The 23,967-nt window shown below is 40.3% G+C and overlaps 1 protein-coding gene across 1 annotated transcript in view; it reads left to right on the plus strand.

Annotated features, from left to right (window-relative positions):
• The window catches only part of bsna (bassoon presynaptic cytomatrix protein a), a 108,471-nt gene that overhangs the window by 57,581 nt on the left and 26,923 nt on the right, over positions 1–23,967 (plus strand). Inside the window, exon 6 of the mRNA XM_073470690.1 lies at positions 20,111–20,569. Within this exon, the coding sequence (XP_073326791.1) occupies positions 20,111–20,569 (459 nt within the window). The remainder of the gene's footprint in view (positions 1–20,110; positions 20,570–23,967) is intronic.

The following is a 23,967-nucleotide window of genomic DNA, read 5'->3' on the forward strand; positions in this document are numbered from 1 at the left end:
TCACACAGAACACTATTCTAAGTATTGCTTTATCTGCCTCCATTAAGTAGATAAGAAATAAGTCAACAAATGTCGAGATGTATGCTGCTTAATTACAGTAACAGAATCTCATTGTTCCTCCTCTAGAAACAATGTGCAGTCTACATTTTAAATAAAGACAATTAGAATATCCAAACAACACCAGGACAAGATTGACAAAAAGTTGGCGCACCAAATAAAAACAGAACCTCTGGTTGTACGAGAGAGAGAAAATAATAAGCTCACCCCCACTTCGTCAGTTATTTAACTGTATCAGGACACCTTGATGACTGCTTATAATCAAATTACATAAAAAACAATCAATGTATTTTTGCAAATGATACATTTCTGTATTTACATTCAAAGCAAACAGTGAAATAGTGTAGAATCAACAGTACGGTACCTAAATTGATAGGGAACGGTGCTAAAATTGATAAAAGGTTATTTATAGTCACACAGGAAGCAGAAGGCAAAAAGAAGCAAATGGAGAGTGAGTTCAGACTAACTGAGCAGCTACCTCAGTCCTGTTTATTTAGATAAATTCTGTCCTTGTGTAATTCAGGCGTGGGCGGTTGAATTAGCTCCGTCACTGGCATGTTGTTCATCTGCTCAGCTCAGTGGGAGACTAATGGCGGTGTGGAAAGACCTGTTTGTGTGTGTGTGTGTGTGTGTGTCTATATATGCATGCAGTGTCCCATAAAGGTTTAGAGCCACCAATAAGCATACAGACACACAGTAAATACACACATTGCTTCGATCTCATTGTGTACACAGTGACAAATCTCAGCAATAATGGCGCTCGCAAAAACAGAGAGAGAGCCAAAAAGAGAGAGAGGGAGAAACCAGTTAGCACACATGCAGAGCACACACAGCCTAAGACGACTGCATGCACACACTCTCTCTCTCTCTCACACACACACACACACACACACACACACACACACCTACTCACACATAAACGCCTGCACTTTTATTGCATAGATGGTGACAAATCTGAGCAATAATGGTCGTCACAAAGACCACGAGAGAGTGAGCTAAACACACATAGAGAGTGATGGATGGCTGAAGGAGAGTGAGGTGGAAACAAGCTAAAAGGTTAGGACTGGACTGTACCATGATGCTGAGCGGGGGTGGGAAAGGAAAAGATAGAGGGACAGGGACAGAAGAATTGACTGAGTATATTTTGAGTTTTTGTGTGTATGTAAATGTGTTGTGTAAGTCCAATACTGCCAATATTAAGATGAGATAATTAAATCAATTAAAAAACTGAAAACTGAAATTAAAAAATAAAATCACATTTTCATTTTCAAATTTGAAAATGCTGAAATGAAAACTGTAATTTCATTGGATCGCAAACCCTGTGTAACTTAAACATGAACACTGGTTCTCATCCTTGGACCATCGAGGGGGTCGCAATTTTAATTTCTGAGGGTTGCCACATGGAATTAAATAGCATATTTTAGACTTGGTAATAGTTTTTACATTTTATTGCCTTTACCAGTGATATAATTTGTTTGAAAATACATTTTTGCGTACATGTGCATAAGTCCTGATAGGACACACACACACACACTAAAAACCCTCTTTTTTTCATTTCTCTTTACCATCAACCCCTGAAGAACACTCCCCTTAAAAATTCAATTGAAAGCAGGACTGAAATTTGAATGATGGACTGATTTGAGTGTATTTCTAATAAACATGAAATAGACTTTCTCGTCATGGCAGGATTATCTTAAGTGAGCCAATTATCAAAGCCTATGGATGGAATATAACGTCCTATGGGTTAAAATGCACCACCACAGACATGCAACCCCTGAATGGTTTCCTCTGATTGGTGCTTTCGAGCCCTTGACTTCCCCAGTGCCTGTGTGCGTGCATGTGTGTAGAACTAGAAAGATCCAGCTGCAACCAGCGGCTCAGTGGTTTGTATTCCACTGCTGCGCTCTCTTCTCTCTCTCTCTCCCTCAGTTCCCTTCCTCTCCCTCCCTCTCTATCATTTCTTTATGATTTTGAAATCCTAACATACTCCCTCTTTCCCTATCTGATAAACCAACTAGCACCAAAGGATGCTGTGTAGTATGTTCCTCTATCTGGGCTACAGTAAATGGGAAACATAGCCCTCATATTAACAGTGTGGCTGTCTGTCCCCCTGCTGGCAGCTTGTGGTCACTGCTCTTGGATGTTGCCTCTGTCCGTGGTGCTGATCTCAGCTGTTTCTGGACTGCTGCTTGAATGAATATCTCGTATCATGTTTTTACTGGATCAATTTTAATAAGATGCCTTGATTTTTATTCGTATATAGAGTCATTTATCATGAATAATACATGACTACATTTATTTAGTTTATTTATTTGATTTGATTTCTATGCTGCAGCTTTTATAATTATAAAGTGTTGTTATATTTAAATTCTTACATCACTTTGACAGTGTGAACACTGAAAACTGAATGACATTTTCGAATATTGAATGGACTTCTTTCATTCAGAGGTTAATGCATGTACTGTATGGAACAAATACTCAAGTATTTCAAGATTTCAAGATTTGTTTGACTATTCAGCGTAATTCTGTTCTGGCAATGAAATTCACGTGATGCCGCATGAAAGAGGATAGCTGTGTCAGGGGTGTGTTTTGAGAGAGACAGTCAGGTGTTACACCTCCGTGCATTGGCCACCTAAATGCCAGAATAAATCTTGTATATTTCTGCAAACTACATATATGTTGAAACTTTAGATCAATTTAGGTTCAATTTTCTGTTTTATGTTGTGACACCGCTGGGCTTATGGTCAGGTTTAGGCACAAAATCCCCTCAGTTAGGTTTAAAAAAAAAAAAAAAAAATACCTGTTTTGGTTGCCACAAACACAGCTGAACATTTTTTCCCGAGGTCTCCTTAAAAACATCCAGTGATTCAACACTTCAAATGTTGGAGCCCAGGCTTGAACTGCAGTCACTGGCCTGGCACTGTAACTGGTTTGCAGAAACGTTAAAGGTGCAATATATAAGAATATGAGTCGAAAACATGACATTTTTTTTACTAAAACTATCAACAGAATGGGAATAACAGTTTTTCTGTTTTGCTAACCCCAGTCCAAAGCTCCTGTGCTACCCATGCCATCATATAAACCATGTAAACACCAACACAGTGCCAAGCTCTCAGGCCAGACCACTAGCTGCACAGCTAACTGGGCTAATCAGTATCTGTATTTTGATCAGCTTCGATCAAGGTTGCCTCCGTTTATCTTGTTTACAACAGAGCTGTAGACTTCTGCTTTGGGTTAGATCAGACTTTTGTCACAAGACATGAAGACTCAAGACTTGATTGGGACTTCGATTTTTCAAGTTTTGTTGTTGTGGTTATATTTTTGGATCCAGTACGAAAATAAATAAAATCCCATTAAAAACCAAATCAAATAGTGACTGACGACCTTGCACAGCCACACATATTTCAATTTCCATTTATATCTTTTGCACATCTTGATTTGCAATCAGTGTTTAAGGACAAGAATTCTTTTGTATCATACACTGCGAGCTGCCCACCATAATCACAGCTAACCATGTTTTTGAGTTTGCTAACTGCTGGTCAACAGCTAAATAAATATTGACTCTCAGTTTGTTCCAAACTCAGTTTCTCTGTAAAATAAAAGAGGCAAAAGTCTTGGGATAATAAGAGGGAGGACATCAGGAGGGAGAGAGCAGAAAACAGAAACAGAAAGAGGGATCAAAGAAGAAAGATGGCAAGAGTGAAAACTGTATCCCAGCAGGAGCTCCTGTGCAGCTGTCAGACTCCTGCCGCAGCCTCAGATTTATTATGAATCACTATATTTAGTGACACATCTCCTCAGCAGACTGTCAGCTCCACTTCTCTCCTTGTCCACAGCTCAAATTACCATCTTCACAAATAGATGGTGCACTTTCCTCCACTTTATTATGCTAATAGTGTCGGTTTCCAGGGGTTGTCTGTTTTTTTATGGAACATAATGGATGTTGAATAACTGCCGCAGCTAGACCTTTTTAAATGTTTAAAAAGCCTGCAGCTTTCATCAGAGAGCTTGAAGTGAAAACAGATAAAATAAGTGACACATTATTGTGTATCTGCATTCACGTAGATATATCATTTTAATATGTTACAAATAAAATAAATATATAGCAAAATATCATGTAAGTGGTTTCGTTATTTTCCCCTCGTTTGTGTTCACCTACAGCGGCGAAATAATAGCAAGAAGTAATATAAATGTTATAGTGTAAAAAAAAAGCATGCGTACTCATGAAACCACATTTAAATTGGATTAGAGTTGTGATAAGGGAGGAATATGAGGATAAAGCAGAATGGCAGAGAGAGTTTTACAGCAAACAGAGAGAGCGAGGGAGAGAGAAGAGCAGGTGTACTATCTCTGCAACTCCCTGAGGAGAGGAGGGTAAATTGATCTTTCCTCCCCAGCAAACACACACACACACGTACACGCATACAGTACACACACAAGCACACTTACTCGTGCGCACACAGTCATAAAACAATTAGAAAACACCCCCTGGAGCTCTTTGGTGAGTCAAATTACAGTCCAGGCTTCTCTGAATCCAATGGGAGCAGATTCCGGCCTGTAAATGACCAGTAGGCTTTCTTGGGTTTTAATCAATAAAACTTCCTGTGTCGGAGTGTGTGTGTGTGTGTGTGTGTGTGTGTGTGTGTGTGTGTGTGTGTGTGTGTGTGTGCACATGTAGGCAGTAGATTTCCTGTAGGATTGAAGGTAGGTTTAAGACTAATTTGTCCCAAGGGACACAGAAATAACAGTGGTGTGCAGTGTGTGTGTGTGTGTGTGTGTGTGTGTGTGTGTGTGTGTGTGTGTGTGTGTGTGTGTGTAGTGTAGTGTAGTGGCATGCGACTATATGTTGTCAGCAACAGTAAAACATAGGACTTTGTGTGTACAGTATAAGTTATGTGTTTACCTTTTTAAATCTTTAAATCTATTTATGTGATGCAGGCAAAAATATTACAAAAATTGTATTCATGTTCACCGACATCCTTCCTTACCCTCAACAGGCACCAATCAAAACATGCCGTTGCCTTGAGTAAAATTGTGGATTTCTCTGAGTTTTAACATTATTGGGAAAATGTGGGATAATGTAAGTACATGACTCAACAAAAGATAAAACAAAATAATTTTTTAGACATTTAAATATGGAAAAGTTACATATTATATCTTTAATTAGGGTTAGACGTGCCATTGTAAAGGTTAGTACGTCAGTGAAGATGCACGTGTGGGACTAAAGCCTAAATTCAAACACTCTCCTCTTAAACTTTTTCCACATTTCTTAAATAAAAAAATAAAAAATCCACCCAGCCTACCTCTCCCTTCCCTTCCTCTTCCCACTCATCCCCTCCCCCTGTGTTTACTTCATCTCACCTTTGACTCCTCACCACAGTTTACAGCTGTGCTGTCACTCATGAATTATTATCTTGCACATGAAAACAGACTGCAGGGACTTCAGGGTGACTTCCCTGTATAGTTTGCTGGCTCAGCTAAATCTTGTGACCAGCTAATGTTTGGATAATGAAACATGGCTGTCCAATTTTGTATCACTTTCTCATTAAGCCTGTGAATTACTTCTATAAGTCTTTGTCCTCAGATGACTGCAGGAAAACTCACAGTCATATTGGTCTGTTTGGAGATCTCTTCTTATTGTTTGTTATGAGGGCTTGGGTTGGGTTTAACAAGCAGTTAGCTTGTATTTATCAAGTACCCTGTATTTATTCTTAACCTGGACCAACCCCTTTATTGATTTTCTCCCTGGCAAAGAAAGACCATTTACAAATTGTGATAGAAATAACCTCTTCTCATATATATGCTTCTATCTGTATGGATCCAGTAAAACACATACACCAGTCTGTCTTCATGCCTGTTTCTCATCAGTGTGTAATTTCAGATCAGTGGATGCTGCCCTCCTGTATTCTCCTGTGTGTCCCTTCCCATTTTCTTCCTATTGATTGCGCTTGCGAGGTCTTCCTAGCTATGTGTGTGAATCAATGGTTATTGGCTATCGATCTGTTAACAGCAGCTTCCTCTTCATTTTAGTTCTTTAGATCAAAACAAAAAAATATATAGGCTAAATGTAACAGAAACACACCTTTATACAATCTGAGGAGAAAACCTTTGTTTGCTCAGTTTAGGTAATCTAAACTGATGGCTTGTTCGCATCTGATTATCTCGTTGAATGTGAAAATGAGATCAAATTTGTAATTTAGTGGAATAATCCTTCAAAGAGCCTTTCCCCTTCACTCCGTCTTTCATTTCTGTCTTCACGTTTGGTTGCCCTCGCAGCAGTGGGACAGCAGTCTCTGGTTAGGCCTCCCTGTCCTGCTCTGTGTGTAATGAACAACTGATGGAGGGCGAGCATTGACACTGACACCTAATCAATGGCCATCTGAGCTGCAGTGACAGACAGGCGGCGTGTCATCACTGCACAGAGATGACAAATGATCACTATGAAGTGGTAGTAATCAGGTTGTCCCTGCAGCTACTGCAGAATGACACTCAGCAGTCGCTGAATCAACACACACACACGGACGCACAAACAGATGTAGAGTGAGGAAGGAGATGATTCTCTGCAAATAAAAAATACACAGCATTAGCATCAGCATTAGCCAAAAACCACTACTTTGGGTTTAACCTCCTAAATCTCTTTTTCAGCCCCAATTTTTTAACCCAAACAATCTTTCTAATTCCCTCTGTCTCTCTCTTATATATCCTTATATTTAACAGAAACTAACACTGTAGCCAGTGTTTTTCTCAATGTATTTGAAATTACAAAAGCTAAATTGACCTTAAAAACAACTGTTACAAGAAAAAGACATTTTGTGAATGAAGAGAAAAAAGAAAGAGAAAGAATAAGAGGACTATTCAAGAGTCACTGAACGTTTAAGAAAAATTGAATAAAAAGGGTTAAAAATGAAGAGATAAACAGCTGCAGTAGTGTGATTCATCTGGAGCCCCCGTCTCTCAGAGCAGGTGGATGATTCCACAGCACAGTGTGAGCGCGCTACTACGGAGAGATCTGATTGGACGGGAGGGTAGAGGTCTCTGCTTCATCAGTGTGTCTTTGTGCATGTGCACTGTGCGTGAGATTGCGCAGGTGTCTGAATACGTTACGGGGTGTATTATTAGTAGTGTTGGGGGAGTTGATGTCAAATGCTGCACTAACATCACCCTGCAGCTGCAGCGTACACACAAACACACACAAACACACAAATACACACAGACACACATGACGGATGCTGAGGTTGTGGTCTTACAAGGACTTTCAAGCTTAAATGCAGCATGACACTTAACTCAAGTCAGCATCTGAAAAATATATGCAAATATATGGGAAAAGAATCATGGATTTATTTGTATTTATTATTTTATGTAGTTCTTTTTTTTCTTTTCTTCCAGTTATACGCCCGCTCTTACACATGAGACTCTCGTGGCCAGTTAAATGCTTCACAAGGTTGCTTTTCCAGACCATTGCTAGCCAGTAAACATAAACATTAACATAAATATTAAATAAAGTTATTATTAACATACTCTAAGAAGGACTGTATCTAGAAGTAGGAAACACACCTTTAAAAATAGCTGATATTCGCTTGTTAGCGCAACTAGCATGTGGCTAATAAGCAGCCATACAAGCAGAGGGTCCCCCTATCCTTCCAGATCTTACCTTAACCAAGCAGAAGGGCTCACTGCATTACAGGTGTACCTGTTGAAGTGCCCTTGAGCAAGACACTGAACCCTGTTCAGAGTAGAGTGCAGACTGACAATGTGTCTGAGATGTTAGAGGCTGACTCAGCTCGCTGTAAGTCAGGGTCAAAAACACACATACACACACAGAGGGGTTGAGTTAGATGGTGAAGGACACACAACACTGACCTTTACACACTGTTCCTGTCTGTGCGAGTGTATGTTCATACTTTATTACTAACACTATAAAGTGTCAACTTTTCAGTGGACACAAAGGGCTTATTTCTCTCAAATTTTGAGCATAACATTGTTTAATTCCATGCTGGTGAGCTCTTCTCCTTTGCCAAGATAATCCATCTACCTGACAGGTGTGGCAAATCAAGATGCTGATTAAACAGCATGATTAATGCACAGGCGCACCTTGTGCTGATTACACTTAAAGACCACTCTGAAAGGTGCAGTTTTAAGAGTACCAACACAGATTTCATTAGAGTTTAAAATTCGAGAGAAGTCTTTTACTTTAACTTGTTAAAAAAAGGAAGCAAAGACAAAAGTGTTGCATTTATTTTCATTTCCAATGTTGTACCTCTACCCCTCGGTTTTGAGTGCCAGGGGTACAAGGGGTAACCTAGTGGTTGAAATCTTTCCCTATGAAATGGGACAATCCTTCAAGACCCTGATACGTCATTAGAGGTTGTGCTGTTTATGTAAACAGACGCGTCCTCGTATAACCTGACATTATCACTGCTTTACTACCGAACCACTAGTGACGGTGTATAGGCTAACATTAGCAACCTGTGCTCCTACCCTGCCGGTCTGCACTGATATGAGATGAGCGATAGCAAGTGCAGCAACTTCACACTTTGACTCTTAGTTAAATGTGGCGCCATATGCCATCAAAGTGGCTGAATGCAACTTTGTAATACGTCGATAATAACAATGTAAAGTTAGTGTGCCTTTGAAAAACTTGGTTTGGAGGGCCATGTAGCCCGAACACTTCGCCCTACCCCTATGTCCCAACAAGAATCGGGACACCCTACCAGTAGGTGTAAACACAGAGGGTTAGGGCTAAGTGGTGGGGGCAAGGGGTGTTTTGGGATTGGGCCTATGAGGAGGCCTAAATGAAAATGTTTCAATCTATGTTTGTAAACAAAAAAGTGTTTTAGCAGATAATGTTGAATCGGTGAAAAACATATTTCTCTCTTTAGTTTTTCTTTTTCGTGCCGTCGGGGCAGTTGATGGTAAAGAAATATATTCCTGTTGTAGCCCCAGTTTCTGATTAGAGTCAATAATACGTGTGTTTTTCCATTTTAAATATGAGCCTCAGTAGCTTTAGGGACTAGTTGATGACTAAATGACGTGTCATGATGTGACAGGTACAGTTTATGATTTTTCTTTCCTTCTGTTTTGTTCTCAGCAGCAGCAGGAGCAGTCATGTCTGACCCCGTCAGCTCTCTGCGAGCTTCACTCTCAGAGTTGCTCTTTTAAAAGACCGAGCTTGTGTTTTTGTCTAAATGTCAACACGGCATCGGCTCTGTTCTGGGGAGGCAGTGATGCTCTTTGCACACAAACACACACACACACAAATACACACACAAACACCAGCAGCAAAGACAGGAAGCGCACATACCCTTACATCCATGCACCCTGACATGCACAACATACACATTAACTATAGGTAGATAAACACAGCAGCACACGCTTTATCATGCAAATACACAAACATGAAAACTAGGATGCACACACACACGAACACACACACACACACACGCACACACACACACACACACACACACACACACACACACACACACACACACACACACACACACACACACACACACACACACACACAGAAATCTTGCCCCCAAAGCATTTCTCAGCCAGAACTGCCAGTTTCATGAGGCTGAACTAATTCACTGTACATTTTTGGAATCCGCCTCTCTTTTCTCTCTTCCTCCTCTCCTCTCTTTTCTTCTCTCCCCTCACCCTCCTCTCATCTCTCTTTCTAATTCGCTAATATCCTTATCCTCTCCCTCTGCCTCCCTCTTTCACTCTGACATTTTGCCTGCATCTCTGTTCTCTGATTTCTTCTTTTCTCCCTTCTCTTCTCCCTCCTCCTCTCCTTCTCTGTTCTATCCTCCTCCATTTTACCCATCTCCTCATACATCCTTGCACTTCCCTCACTTTTCACTCTCTTTCAGCCCAGTTTTGCGTCCTTCTGCCCTCCTTGTGCCACCCAAATCTCCTCTTTTCCTTCCTGCAAGCATTTAATGGACAGTGACGTGCGGTGTAAGAGCTAGTCAAACTGGCACGAAACCTCCTATCATACAATTTTTAGAAAGAGATTTCGGTTGTGATTTCAACAGCAACATCATCTTAACTTCAATTGTAGTAGTTTATCTTTTTTGACTGTTCAGTGTCAGAACACGCCATCCTACCTATTTAAACATGTATTAATGCTTTAATACTACTCCATACGTATATGACTGTTGCAAAGTACCAGCAACAGGCGAACTGGAGTGGAGCATTATTGTCATCTGGTAAATGTAATGAAACGGTTTCAGTTTGGTTAGGTTATGCATGTAAAAAGTCTTGAAAGTCTGCACCAACAGAAGCTCAACAGAAACGCCTCATCAGGTCTACAGCATAAATGAAAAAAGTTGGATAAAATCAGTTAGCTGTATATAATTTGTTGGAGCTAAAGACATGAAAAAGAAAGACATTTGTGTGTGTTCTCTGCTTGAGGTTTGCGACTTGAGGATGTGGGTTATATTTCTGGTTGTGCTGCTCCATTTTTTTATTTATTGTCCATCATGACAGTTTTGTAGAGGTACAATGCTAAACTGGTGCAGTTCTCTTTCGAGGTTAGGGTTTTTTTCATGCTAGCACATCTACAAAAATAGTTACGTTTTTCTCAATTTTTACCTCAAGAGTTCAGCTTAATACAAGATTGCAAGTGTCGATGGCACACGATATGTACTGATATTTTGAATTTCGAAAATACATCTTTTCTCCACAAATTATATTTATTATAATATTTAATCTATTTTCTTCGCTGTTGGATTTACTATTTTTGCTATGACTTTACTCGGCAAAGTGAGTAAGTAAGCTTTCTCCCATAACAGTTATTTTATGAATTATTTTCCACCAAAATCAGGCTTCTAGGTGAATTAAATTCCAGTCTATAAAACATTTTACTGTTGGTTCAGTATATTGTGCCTGTATTGATTCATTTATAGTGCTGGAATAAACAGGATGAAACCTGAGCTGAGAGAGGTTCTTTGTTCCCTTTTGTTCTCATTTCACCCTCCACACCCTCTTATTTAGCTCTCACCATTCACTCTCTCTCTGTTTTCCATGTTTTCTCTCGCAGCAACACTCCATCTTCTCTCATGTCCACCCCCACCTCTACTTCCTCAGCCCTCCTCATCCCTCCTCTCCTCTCCCATCTCACTCACTCATCTGATACTAGAAGACGTTCCCTCTCCCCTCCTCTCTTCTCCTCTCCTCTCCTCTCCTTGCTCTAAGCTCCCGGCTAAACTTTCCTCAAGATTTGTTCCTTTCGACTTCCTTTGCGAGCATCTGTCTGATCGTGTCTTTTTCTTCGCCCTGCGGGATGAGCCAGCAATCTCCCCTACCCATAATGCTCCTGTCCAAGTGAGGACTGCCTCCTGCACTTCAAAGTACACACTTCAGCACTTCAAAGGCTGCCATCTCTCAGACTAAAACCAAGGCCAGATCAATTAAATCCTAATAATACCCAGCAGGCCCCCAACCTGAGGATGAGGTTCAAATATGGGCAAGGCGAGAACTTCAACTCGGTAAACTTTTGTGTCCCTAAAGAGGCAATTTGTTTTGCGGCTCTGTGGATAAAAACAGGAAAAAATAGGACTTGTATTGTAAGAGCAGAAGCTTTGGAAATTTTTGGGCAAAAACACAGAGACCACATAGATAGATTTAGCTTAAGTACAGTTTTCAAACAGCGCAGCGTTTATTTTTGAGTGACTCAGCAGCAAAACAAATTAAGGTCAGACTGTGTTTGGTGTAGTGACCAAAAACTTCAAGTTCAGCGTATTGAATGGAAAAAGGGGGAACACAGACTTGGCAAACTTAATGTATATTTTATTACGAAGGATGTTTCTGCAAGTTAAGTTAAAAAGTTAGTCTGTATCTGTTGTTTACTTTTAAAAGCTGCATGAAGATGTCAAGGCTAGCACGTTAGCATCCAGCTGCCCACTTGGAGTTTCTGTCCACCAGATGAAGTCTAACATTCACTCTCCTTGTTGCTCTTTCTTTGCCTCCTTAAACACCTGAGAATTTTTTTTTTTCTTTAGCTGCTAATGGCGTCAGCTTATCACTAAAATCCCCATTGGACTTGGAGGAAATGTCCAACCAAAACAATCAGCTAAAAGAGGCTCCAAAGCTCCAAAGCTGGTGATAATTCTCACATAATAATTTGATTTAATACATAAATTAACGATGTGAAGCAGGACAAACCTTATGTACTGCCTCCTTAGTTTATTTATTTCCATGACACAACCATACGTATGATAAAGCAGCTGTAGAAGTTAGTTGACTTGTCAGCCTTCGTGTTCCCTGTTGGCCAAGCTCTGAGATAGCCAGGCCCTTGTTTAGCTGTTGGCTAGTTGCCATCCTATTACTGCAGGAGTCAAAATCCTCTGATCCCTGCAGCCCATACACACACACACAGACACATCACACACACAAATGCATGCACAAAGTCTTGAAGGGGTACACTGGTTCAAATCCCTGGTCTGTCTGGGTGAATCCAGGCTGGAAGACTCTCCTTCAAAAGCTAAAGTCAGAGTAGTGTTGAGCGTGGCATTTAAAGAGACCTATTATGCATTTTAATTTTTTTCCTTTCCTTCAGTTTTTAATATCGGTTCATGTGCATGTAAAGATCTTGAAAGTTAAAAATGCCACAAAGGTCCCGTCCAAAAGAAGCTCCCCTCTCCCACAGAAAACGCTGCTCCTGAAACGCCTCGTCAGTAATCCCGCCCATCACGCTACATCACCATGTCACACACATAGTTTTGCATGTAAGAATTGATTTGGAACATCTGCTCTGTTGTTGGCAATGCTGGCTCAGGCATAGATGAGCTGACCGATCAAAGGATACTGAATATTTGGGAGGGCGGGCCTCTATCTACCAGCAGTGGAGCTGCTCGAGGGCCAAAAGGAGACGATGATTTTCAGTGAATAAATGGCATTTTTGTAAATCACGCTGTTTCCCTGCTTCGTGAGTTCTTGCTTCACTAGCCTGAGCTAATTCTTAAACAAAGTTTTTTCGTAAACACACCAATTAAATTGATATTTAGCTCTTCATCTTTTCTTGGTAACACAGCAGAAAAAAGCTTATTTTTTGTATTCTTTCAATGTTTTTCAGATATCCATCTTTCATCTTTGGTGCTTCTTTGTAAAAACAAAAGCTATTGAAGACACATGAAGAAACCTGAAGTCCTCACAAATTAAACTAAACAAATGCAAATGATCAAGCGTTAATCTGAAATCAGATTAAGAGTTTTCGCCTGTGTCTAAATTGATAATAAAGGCAGCTATAAATCGACAACATATGCTAATGGCATCCTCCTACACGTAGCATGAGCCAAGAAAGAGCCATTGATATCAGCCTCATCTGTGTTTTATATCACCTCTGTGGAGAATGGCTGGTCGGCCAACTGCAGACAGAAAATAGGTAGGAAGTGAAAGAGGTGATGGTGTGTAATGTGGCCAATAAAGCATAATGTGTAAACATTAACACAAATGCACACACACATTTACAGCCTTGTGCCCACGCCTCTGCCTCTCACAACAAGGTTACATAATTAAAGAGGCTCCATTGTGATGATCGAACGAGGAGAGATTTTTGAAATATCTGTGAAATGGAACCTGTTTGGTTACATAACCAGGAAGAAGAAGCAGATTCTGCTCTTTGTGTCGGTCCTCTCTCCTCTCCTTCCTAACTCCCTCTTCTCACTATCTCCTTTTTTTTATTCTCCTCCTGTAATTTATTCCCCCTTCATTCTGCCACTTGTTTATCTCTTCTACCTTTCTTCCTCTCCACCTCTAATTTATCTCTGCTTATTCTCTCCTTCACTGGTTTTGCACTCCTGTATTTCATTCCCTTCTATTTCTCCTCCTCCTCAGTATTTCCTCTCCTCCTCTAATTTATTTCTCTATTTCCATCCCCTCCTCCTCCTCCTTCCTCTCCTTTATTTTATATCCTTCTCCTCCTCTTATTCTGTCTCTCCCTGCCTCTCTTTCCTCTAACAGTGCAAAAGGGGTGTTAGATTAAATCCTCCATCTTTAATCCAGCTAGTGTGTGTGTGTGTGCGTGTGTGTGTGTGTGTGTGTGTGTGTGTGTGTGTGTGTGTGTGTGATTTTGAACAGAATTAGCTTGTTTTCTCTTCACATATGTCACTGATCCCTGGTGTCTGTCCTCCCCTGGGAGGGACATACGCAGTGTGTGTGTGTGTGTGTGTGTGTGTGTGTGTGTGTGTGTGTGTGTGTGTGTGTTTCTGCATTGTGTGCAGGCTGTGTTTTATACATGTGCATGTGTGTCTATGTGTGTTCATATGTCTAATCAAATTACGTAGTTAAATGCAATGAATATGTCCAAACATAAAAAATTGACTGATAACAGACATGTACAGTGTAGATCAACAGAACAGGGATTTTTCTACACACATACTGTAGATATGAAATTTAAAAAAATATGCATATAGCCTATTTTATATCTATGACGTGACGGGCTGACCTGAACCCAAACATCATTTCTAAATTTTTGTCCGAACCTGTCTGGGTCGGGTATCCACGCTTGAATAATGTAGTGTAGAAAAAAGTACAATTTCCCTCTGAGGTATAGTGGAGTATATGGTGGCATAAAATGAAAACACTTTCATTTAAAGTACTTAAATATGTTTACTTCCCAACACTGCTTAGGTGATAATAGTATGTTGTCTATTACAGTTTCTCTCCTCTCCCCCGCTTATATCCATCTTGTGTGTTTTTAACACACAAAACGTTATTGATGGACAGCAGATAGGCGGTGAAGGAGGACAGAAGGACAAGTTGGAGTGAGTAGAAAGAGAAAGCAGCCAATGAATTCTAAAAGCATCCCAGTGGACAAAAGTAGAGAACGGAAACAAAACAGTAAAGAGGAGCTGGAGCTCAAGAGGCAGGAATTAAGATGGAGACAGAGAACAAGAATAAGTAGTTCTGAAAATAGCAGGAGGAAAAAGAGTTTATGTGGGAGGGCTCCTGTGAAATCTCTCTCTGTTGTCACATATAAGTGAGTTTCCTCATGCACGCCGACAGGACTGATGCAACTCGCGCACCGAGCGGTGAAACCTGCCCCAAAACTCACATAGTGTCACTTGGGTTCAAGACTGGTGTTAAAAAAATAATTAGCAAGTCAGAAAACCACGGGAGGATGGAAGACAGTCAAATGATGATATGTTCAAAGGAAATGATATATGAGAGTGTTTGACTGGCAGGAATAACATTTATATTTAAAACATATTTTATGGAAATCACTTTTTTTTCTTATTTTTGTGTAAAAGCTTTTCAGTTTGACAGGATATCCATTTTTTTCCTCTGAAGTTGATATTAATGTTTCATCATTACAGGCTGTTATTGGAGACTGTGTTGCTACACTCAGGTAGATCATTATCATTACACAGTCTTTCATGTGTGAGTTCTGCTGTACTGGCTGCCAGCTATATTTCAGAGGAAGTGCACCGGTCAGCAGATAACGTAGTGGTGTTTTGAGTGAATTGACAGGTCTGGTCAGCCATCAATCATAACCTGTCTGCGCCCTGATTGGCTCATCAGAGTGTTTGACCCAGGGTTGAGAGGTTGTCGAGGTGATGATGATGAAGATGATGCACGACTTTGTGTCATTCGTTGAAGTAGTTTGTGTAGCCGTTGCTTGTTGTCAGTGAAACTGTGGGTTAACTCTCATATAGTGATGATATGTAAACCACAAAAGTTACCACAGTACATTTCTTTGGTCGAAGGTGGATAATTTTTCAGTGCTCTCAGTGCAACGAACAACACTCCATTAATTTTCATTGTTGGGAGAAATGTCAGCAGCTCATATCTCAAAACCAAACTCATCTAATAAAACCAAAAATGTTTGCTTGACCAGATACTGCTCAGACTAATTAGTTTTATTTGTGTAAACTGACTCATAATGACTCATTTCTCTGCATTGAACGGTATTCATCCACATCGAGCAAAACAATTACTACCACACAAAAACAGAAAAATCAGACTGAGGGATTGACAAAAACCTTTTCACTCCAAACTGTAATCATCATCATCATCATCATCATCAATCATCATCATCATCATCATCATCATTAGCACCTGTCTCTTGTCCATTTCAGCTGCCTAACACCTCTTCCCTGGTTCCTCTGCTCCCACTTAAAGTCAGTTACATCAGACTCAGCAGGGAGCCACATTACTAGAGGCTGAACTGGATTACTGTGTGTGCAGACACACACTTGTGCACGTGTGGTGTCACTCACTTTCCCAATTTTCCTCCTCCACCCAGTGGTCTTCTCTTCTTCCCCTCCTCCTCTTCCACCTCCTCTGCTTGTCATTTCTCTCTCCTTCTGGTTAGCCTTCAGCTACACAGGCCTCCTCCATCTTGCATTGATGTGAACGTTGTGACTACGTGAGCGCGCGCGTGTGTGTGTGTAAGTATGAGTGTATGGGTGGTGCAGTAGAGTGCAGCCTAAAGCAGCAGCCAGCCAGTGCCAGGGAAGTGTGCGCTCGAGCAGAACAATTGAATTCTGGGTAAAAATAGCCCCGGCTCTGTTGGAGGGAGAGAAAAGGAGACGGAGAGTGACAGGGGGGAGAGAAGAGAGAGAGGGTAAGAGCTGAGAGGAAGGGGAAAGATAGAAGTTTAGTGATCATGTAGTGGAAAGAGAAACCTGCAGGTGCAAATGTGTGAAAGTGAAAGAAAAAAGGATGAGGATGAGTCAGACTGGAAGTGAAGTGGAGGAGAAGTATTCTACTGAGTATTTTAAATGGAGGGAGTGAGTGAGTTCACACAATAAGGTCATACAGTACTTATGTGTCTAGTTGTATTTAAGATTTGATTATCTTGGAGATATTATGTTTACATTACTGTGCAGTTGTGTTTGCCACAGAGTGTATTATTTGCAATAATCCAAGTTCCAATTCAAAAATCCCATTGGCTTTGCAGAGGGAACCTGAGCGATGCTAATGTCCAGGCTAGCCTACAAAAACACGTCATCCCTGTCATTCTCCATATGACTGTAAACAATATATTAAGGTGAACACACACACACAGAAAAAAATATTTATTGAGGCCATGTTTTACTATATCGAGTGCTACCGTCGCTGTCATATGCAGCTGAGGGTTTCGTCAAGTGGAAGTGGTTTCATCGAAAAAAGTAGGTTGGAAAACTGGTAGATGCGACTACTGAAAAGGTGGGAAAAAATTGTATCTTGTGCGCACACAATGGCATTTGAAGAGCTCACTGTAGTCTCTCTATGGCCACTCCAGGGTTTTGTACTATGTCAGTCAGTTGTTCCGTCCATTTCTTTGTTCCAGACTGAATCGCTCAGCAACTATCAGATGGATTGAACTTTGGTTTTGAATGAAATATCTTACTAACAGATTTGGTACATTCATGACATTGATGTCCCGATCAGAATCTTTGCAAACATACAGTATACAGTGTTTACTACATGATATGATGATATTGACACACACATGATCGCCTGCATCGGTTCAAACATCTGAGCTACTGTCTGTTATATCTGTACCTTTAACACTTCGCTGAGACTGAAGCACTGATCCTTACATTACTAGTGTCAGACTGTCACTCTCACTTCTGTCACTTTCATTTCCATGTGTTTCATCATTACATCTTTTGTTTTCCTTACTGAATAAGGGTTTAAGTGGGTTTGTAAAGGTAGTAGCAGTGTATGAAAAGAAAAAAGAGGGACAGAGAGGGAAAACAAGGCAATACTAAACGTACCCCCACAGATGATGCAGTCTCCCTCAGGGCCAATCGGGATGAATATGTCTCCGTCACTGATGAGTAATTGTCCAGCCTAGGGGTAAAATGGGTTCAGTTATTTACATAGTTTTATCGTGAATCAAATCCAGTGGCCCAGGAAATATGGTGCACAGTGTACACAAATAAACAAAAGTTGGTCCGTTGCTTTTTCCTATTATGAAATGAGAAAAGATAAGGAGAGGAAACAGCAGAAAAACGAGCCATAAGGAAAACAAGATGAAATGAAATGTTTGTGGAGGTTTGGAACAAATTGCAGAGAAAATGGAGATATAGCAATGGTTTAGTAAAAATACATTACTAAACAATACAATGCAATACGAAACATAAAAAGACAGACATTTAGAAAGAAAGAGAAGAGAGGCGGAGAGAGACTGAATGCAGGATGAGGACTGACGGAGCGTTTTAGTGAACGTTATTGACAGGAGGAGAAAGGCCAGATTGTTTGTGCTATGTAGGTTAAGTGGTGCAGCAGTGGGGTACTCTGCGGGACAATGCACACACACACACACACACGCACACATGATGGGAGGACTGAATGTACTTGTTATGGCAAAAGGGAGGAATGTCTTCACTTCAGAGTCTGACAGTCGCAGAAGCTACTGTACTGTGTGCTGCTTCAGGCGATACACACACACACACACACACACACACACACACTTGAGGTATTATATGACAGTTAAAGGAGCAGTTGTGACTTGTGAATAAGGAGGCTTCATTGTGCTGTGTAGGTTAAGTGGTTGAGTGATGGCATAGTACCACATGCACACAGAATGTGCTAAAAGGGTGTCATCATCTCACAGTATATTCAACTACAGTTTTTTTTAATCTATTATAACTGCAGGTCAAATACTCTACACTAAAAGTATGCTTTATGTGTAAGAATTTACATTAAGCTGTAAGAATTAAAAGCCACATTATTCAGGATCAATGAGATATAAATTACTTTCAGTGTTACACTATCAAAATGTTTGATACTTTCTTCTTTCACTCTCGTCAGTCACTCGTTCCACTTTTAGAAGTACTTCTGTTTTGATGCTGAAATCATTCTGGTAGGAGAAAGATGTGACAAGGATTTTTTTGTTGTTTTAAATACGAAAGCAGAAAATAGCGTGTTGAAATAACCTTCCCTGGTGGGAATCTTATTGCTTTTTTTGATCACAGTCAAAATGATTGAAAAAAAACAGCATGGTCATGGTCATGCCAGCCAGGATGGAGAATGGAGGAATTTGTATGACACCACATCAAAGATAAAATATTGTAGGGACTCAGAGATGGAGGAGGGAGAAAGAGAAGAGATAGAATGATGAGAGGAGGAGAGTTACAGAGAGGTTTGGGGAGTTTTGTTCAGGGGAGGAGATGGAAAATAAGTGCTGAGAGCTGAATCTGTCAATAACATCGGGTGAACAGAAGGTTGGAGGGATGCTAGTGAGATAAGGAATATTGAATATTACATGGCTTTTACTTGTTTTTAAACAAACTAATAACTCAAACTTTGTTTCACCATGAACTCACTCCTGCAGCTTTTTTGTTTGTGGTTGCCACCTGTCAATCAAACATTGTGGGCATGACATTTTCTTAGTTTTTCTTAGTTTTTTTAGCCATGGTAGCTACCAATGCTCATGCCAAGTCAGTCTTCTTCTGCTTATTTTTTTAAGATCCGTGTGTGTGTGTGTGTGTGTGTGTGTGTGTGTGTGTGTGTGTGTGTGTGTGTGTGTGTGTGTGTGTGTGTGTGTGCCTCACAGTCTAATTTTCCATCAGCCATCCTCACAGTGTGGGAAGTGAGTGGAGCTCATGTGATGAAAATACGGTGTAGCTGTCAGTGTGACTGCCTTTTAGAAAGTACGTCAGCTTAGCTTAGTCTGCAGCAGCTCCGACAGCTCTGTCTGGAACTGAGATTTCCAGAGTCTAAACAGTACTTGTATGTGAGTGTGTGTGTGTGTGTGTGTGTGTGTGTGTGTGTGTGTGTGTGTGTGTGTGTGTGTGTGTGTGTGTGTGTGTGTATGCTGCTGTCTCTGCAGTCTGCTGTTTAAGTGGAATCGACATATTTAATGTTCAGAATATTAATCAGCACGTTAAACCGTCAATCTTATTTAACTCCCGAGAAGTTGAATGAGAATGTATCATTTTAAACAGGAGAAGTCACAGAAGGAAGGAGAGTTAAAGGGCATGTTAGTCATACACACACACACACACACACACACACACAATATGTATATAATAGCATTACAAGAAAACAAATGTACTTATGTAGAAAACAGGCTGGATGTCATTAACTATGTTTCGTCTTTTCTGTGTTCCAGAAAAAGGAGTGGTTATGTCTCAACTGCCAGACCCAGCGGCTGATGTCAGGAGGTGGTCTTGACGATCCTCCACTTCCTGTTCCTCATCCGTCTCCCAAGCACCAGCCAATGGGCTCACCCCGTCACCAGGCGCCGACCAGTCAGCAAAGCCCTCTCCACAAACCCACCAGTCAGCAGGGTCCAAAGCCGGTCCAGTCCCAGACACAGAAACCACAGGCGGGAACTGGCATCAGCGGACTGTTTGCGCCCACTGCTGCCAAACAGCCAACCGACACCAAGACAACGACACCAGCTACGGCACCAGTACCAACCTCAGAGACCCAGAAACAGCCAAGACCCACAGAGGAGAAGCCCAAGATCGAGCCTGAGAGCCAAACTCCCAAAGACACAAAACCCTCCCAGAAGAAAGGAGAGCAGATTACACCGATCAAGGATATCAAGAAGTCCAGGCACTATGATGTAAGTCCGACTTCTTTGCTTTTCATTGCTTTACTTCAGTGTACTACTCTGTATGTTAATATATGGAAAAGTGCCAAAAGTGAACCAAATTATAAATGCATCAACAGCAATGCAATGAAAGGAAAATACAAAAAATGAGGCTGATTTCAGTGAATATCATGTTGAAACCATAGAGTAACATACAGGACTTTGTACCAAAAATGGCTACTGTGACCTTTTAGAGTGTGTTCGCAGGTTATTTAAGTATGCATGGCTTTTTCACTGTGGCCTTGCTTCACCTTCATGCAGTTTTTTTCCATCAAGCTTAATGAGTTTAATGGAAACTCCTACTCTTGCCCAGCATCAGATATGCATAGTCTACAGGATATTGCCCATGTTGAACCTCCAAACACTTGACAGTCGTTGCTGCTGAGATATGAAAACATGAATCGAAGTCATTGAGACTGGTGATCATGATGACAGATGTGTCAGAGTTGGAGTTTGTTGTGAGAGTTTGCTAATGGCTATATTGGCATTCACAGGAGAGCAATAGCAGGAAGTACTGTTGACTTGTTACACGAGCAGTTATCGATCATGAGACAAATACCTCCACCTTTTGATTTATCAGATAGTCTGACTGACCTATTGGCTTTGAAGATGGTTACCGCCTGGATTGATCCAGCTACGTCTTGGTAAAAACAGAAAGCTGAGCAATGTCCCCAGTCTCTGTTGGTTTGTTGAAAAAGCAAAAGTTTGTTCATTTTATTTTGAAGGATGGCACATTGGGAAAAATCAGTGCCGATGGCAGGTGGGGCCAACGTGTATTTAACTAAGGTCACTTTCAACTGATGTTTACATTCTGTATATCCTTGGCTGATTTGTCCCAAATCACAAGCAGCAGAGCGGGTACCAGAGCAGGCCTCACAGTGGCCACCTTTGCCAAGAACAAGCTCTTTTGGCTTTTTTTCAATTTGTAGACAGGAAGCCAAGGTCTTTTTGTGAGATAGGGATAGAATTTGAAGGACCTCATTTCTATCAGCCAAGATAATCATTGATAAAAATTGCCTTCTTCACTGGTTTTAATTAGGACATAAATCTGTGTTTCGTCTGTTTAATAATGGTACTGAATTCATCCAGTGGCATCACATATACACAGAACAACTGAGGGCCAAGGATTGAGCCTTGGGGAACACCACAGGTCAGAGGGGCTACAAATGAGGAAGCATCTCTGACCACTACTAAAAAAGTTCTGTTTGATAAATAGGATCTAAACCAGCATCCTCAGAACAAGGCTTTGGAAAATAAATTGATGCATATAATATATGGACCATGTGCCCGTCACATGGGAAGTGGATGGCAACTTTTAACATCGCATCCGGCCATCGACTGCCTGTTTCCTCTTTAGATTTCCTCCAACGTCTCCTTCATGGTTTTGAATTTAGACTCAAGATGTAAGTAAATAAATGACAGTGTGAACATGGCCTTATTACATATTTTTGATGACTTGTGCTTGCAGATAAACACTTGTTAAGGTTACTTTGAACAGATCTATGAAATGACATTAGTTTGGCCCACTATTCCTGTTTCCCACAACACATTGAGTAAACACAACACCAAACCAAACTGTGATATTTTTTTAAAAGACTCGTCTTTCTCCAGGTAAAGAGAGTAATTTCTTCCGGCTGTATGTTTTGGACACAAGTCTTCCATTATTTTCTTATAAATATTTTAATTACTTTCCTGCTTGCTGCTGCATGCTGGTATAATTTTATAAATAGCATAGTTTTATAGCTGGTCACTAATCCATAAAATAATTTAAAGTTTTCTTCTAAAGTTAAAACTAAATAATTGCAAATCAATGTGCTCTTGTTCATATGCCTTGGTTTATTTGTTTTATTGTCAGCAACATTTAACTGTTTATCATATTACAAGGAACAACTTTGTGATAACACTGATGAATGAGATGCTTCAAGGTTTTTAGCAGCACCAGAAGCCTTTGTTTATTTACTGTGAAATGGGATTGTTTTTAATTAAATAACATAACAAAATTTAGGAAACCCCTTTTCAGATGAATTGTTTTGTCTTTGTCCATATTTTGCCACAATGATTTCACTCTGGAAAAAAAAAAGAAAAGAAAATGTTACTTCCGATGCTTTTGTTTTTCTCTGTTGCATTTCTTGCTTCTAAAATCACTCAGATTTGGGTCATTATACCAGATACTGTTGAACTTTTTTTTTTCTTGCCAAGTGAAAATGAAGTGAAAATGGTGATTACCTTGTATGCCAAACAGTGGGTATTTTCCATCACAAAATAACTGCCACAGAGACTTGTGGTGTGACAGGACACTAAAATTTTCTATCAGGCCTGGTTATTTAAAATTGTAATTTAAAGCAATTAATTTCTCCTTGAATGTTAGACATCCATGGCTGTTGCATGTCAATGATTCAGTCCTCACAGAGTGCTGAGGCTGCAAGTGGCAGCAAAGCACTCATAGGGGGAGAGAGAGCGAGAGTGAAAAACACAGAGGGAGTGAAATAATGCCTCTTCTTACTCAGAGGCAGCCATCGCTCCTGCTGAAATATTTATAAAGATTTGCTGCTTTGGGCCTTTTCAAAGGCAGAGCAGACCTTTCTCATTTGCGAAGCTGCTAGGAATTTAAAGTGCAGAGAGCTCAAAGTAAAGTCTCCTCTGAAGTACTGTCACCATCGTAAGGTTTTCTAGAAAAGATTTCCATATTTTTACCCATTTGTATTCTTTCCTCCATCCCCTTTCATTTACCAGGTTAGTCTCTTTGAGATTATGATTTGGCTTGTTACTAGCAGACACACGAGACAGAGCCATTGATGAATGAGTTTTCAGTAGTTTTAATCAGATTAACTCCACAGTCTTACTAATTTTCTCACTCCTAAAAAATAGTTTGACAAACCTCTTTCCATCAATGGCTCAAAAAATTGTTCACAAATGTAACAAACACAAGCTACTTTATGATAACCGTATATGATGTCTTGCATATCTGAATTGTTATTACACTGTAATGTAATGAAAATTGTATTTATCTAGAATTTTGTTAAAAGGGCAGACATAGCTGTTAGTGAATCTGAGTTGTAAGATGGTTTATTCAGTTTTGGAAATAGGAAGGGCAACTCTTTGCATTTTGTATTTTAACTGTGTGTAAGTGTTCATTGTTTTCCTGTTTAGATTTACATCCATGGAGTAACTGAGTAACAGCTTCAAGCCTGGTCTCGTACCTGTCTCTGTGAATTCAGTCTTGTCACTTTTTCTTTGTTCTTTGTGCAGCTTTTTTTATGAGATAAATTGTAAGCATCCAATTTTAGCCCACAAACTGTACTTAATGCGATATGTATGTAATGTAATGTAATAGGATTTCAGGGAATCAAATCGGATGCTGTCACTTTGTG

Source organism: Pagrus major, chromosome 7 (assembly GCF_040436345.1).
Source record: "Pagrus major chromosome 7, Pma_NU_1.0".
Lineage (NCBI taxonomy): Eukaryota > Metazoa > Chordata > Actinopteri > Spariformes > Sparidae > Pagrus > Pagrus major.